This window comes from Seriola lalandi, unplaced genomic scaffold (assembly GCF_002814215.2).
Source record: "Seriola lalandi dorsalis isolate HSWRI2012SDOR001 ecotype SW California unplaced genomic scaffold, Sedor1 jcf7180002044947, whole genome shotgun sequence".
Lineage (NCBI taxonomy): Eukaryota > Metazoa > Chordata > Actinopteri > Carangiformes > Carangidae > Seriola > Seriola lalandi.
The window spans coordinates 1-758 of NW_019515515.1; the positions used below are offsets into that span (position 1 = coordinate 1).

The following is a 758-nucleotide window of genomic DNA, read 5'->3' on the forward strand; positions in this document are numbered from 1 at the left end:
AGATAGATAGATAGATAGATAGATAGATAGATAGATAGATAGATAGATAGATAGATAGATAGATAGATGGACAGGTGTCACCTTCAGGATGAGCTCCACCACCTCTGTATGGACCAGACCGTGGACTGACTCCCCATTTACGTGAGTGATCAGGTCCCCGGCCCTGAGTCCAGCTTCCTGGGCGGGGCCTCCGTCCTCCACATGCTGCGTTTGGAACAAATAAATTGATGAAACAGATTCAGACAGAAAAGAAACGCTGTGTCAAAACTCTGACGGGTTAAGAACCTGGTCCATTCCCCTTTTCCATTGCACATGCTCTCCCTGCGCTTCACCGCCTGAGCAGCAGATGCTCTTATTATTTTAACTTGTTTTATTGAGTTTCACCTTTGTGTTTGCACATTTTTTAATTGTTTACATGTTTTAATACAATTTGAGCTGCCTTGTATGCATGAAAGGCGCGATACATGGATATACTCTGCACACTGTGAGCTCCGCTCTCTCACCCAGACCATGTGATGCACGCTGTAGACATCGCTGTCTCCCATGTAGACTCTGATGGCTCGCAGAGTGAAGCCGTACTTCTTCCCGGAGCGATGGATGGTGATCGGGGAATGCAGGACGTTGACCATCGGAGAGTAGTCTCTGCTGGGAGAGGAGTCGCGGGAGGAAGGGTTGGACGAGAGGGAGCGAGGAGACATGGGGCTCGCCAGAGGGGAGGCGCCATGTTGCTCCACTGAGGAGAGAGGAACGGAGTTAAA

General features: G+C 49.3%; 1 protein-coding gene across 1 annotated transcript; it reads right to left on the reverse strand.

The window, feature by feature from the left end:
* Positions 1–72: 72 nt before the first annotated feature.
* LOC111648656 (microtubule-associated serine/threonine-protein kinase 1-like) lies at positions 73–730 on the reverse strand (the record flags this gene model as incomplete). The annotated part of the gene is made up of 2 exons (XM_023398429.1): positions 504–730; positions 73–204 (listed from the first exon to the last, which is right to left on the reverse strand). Coding segments are annotated over exons 1-2 (327 nt in total), but the record flags the coding sequence as incomplete, so codon positions are not given.
* Positions 731–758: the final 28 nt, after the last annotated feature.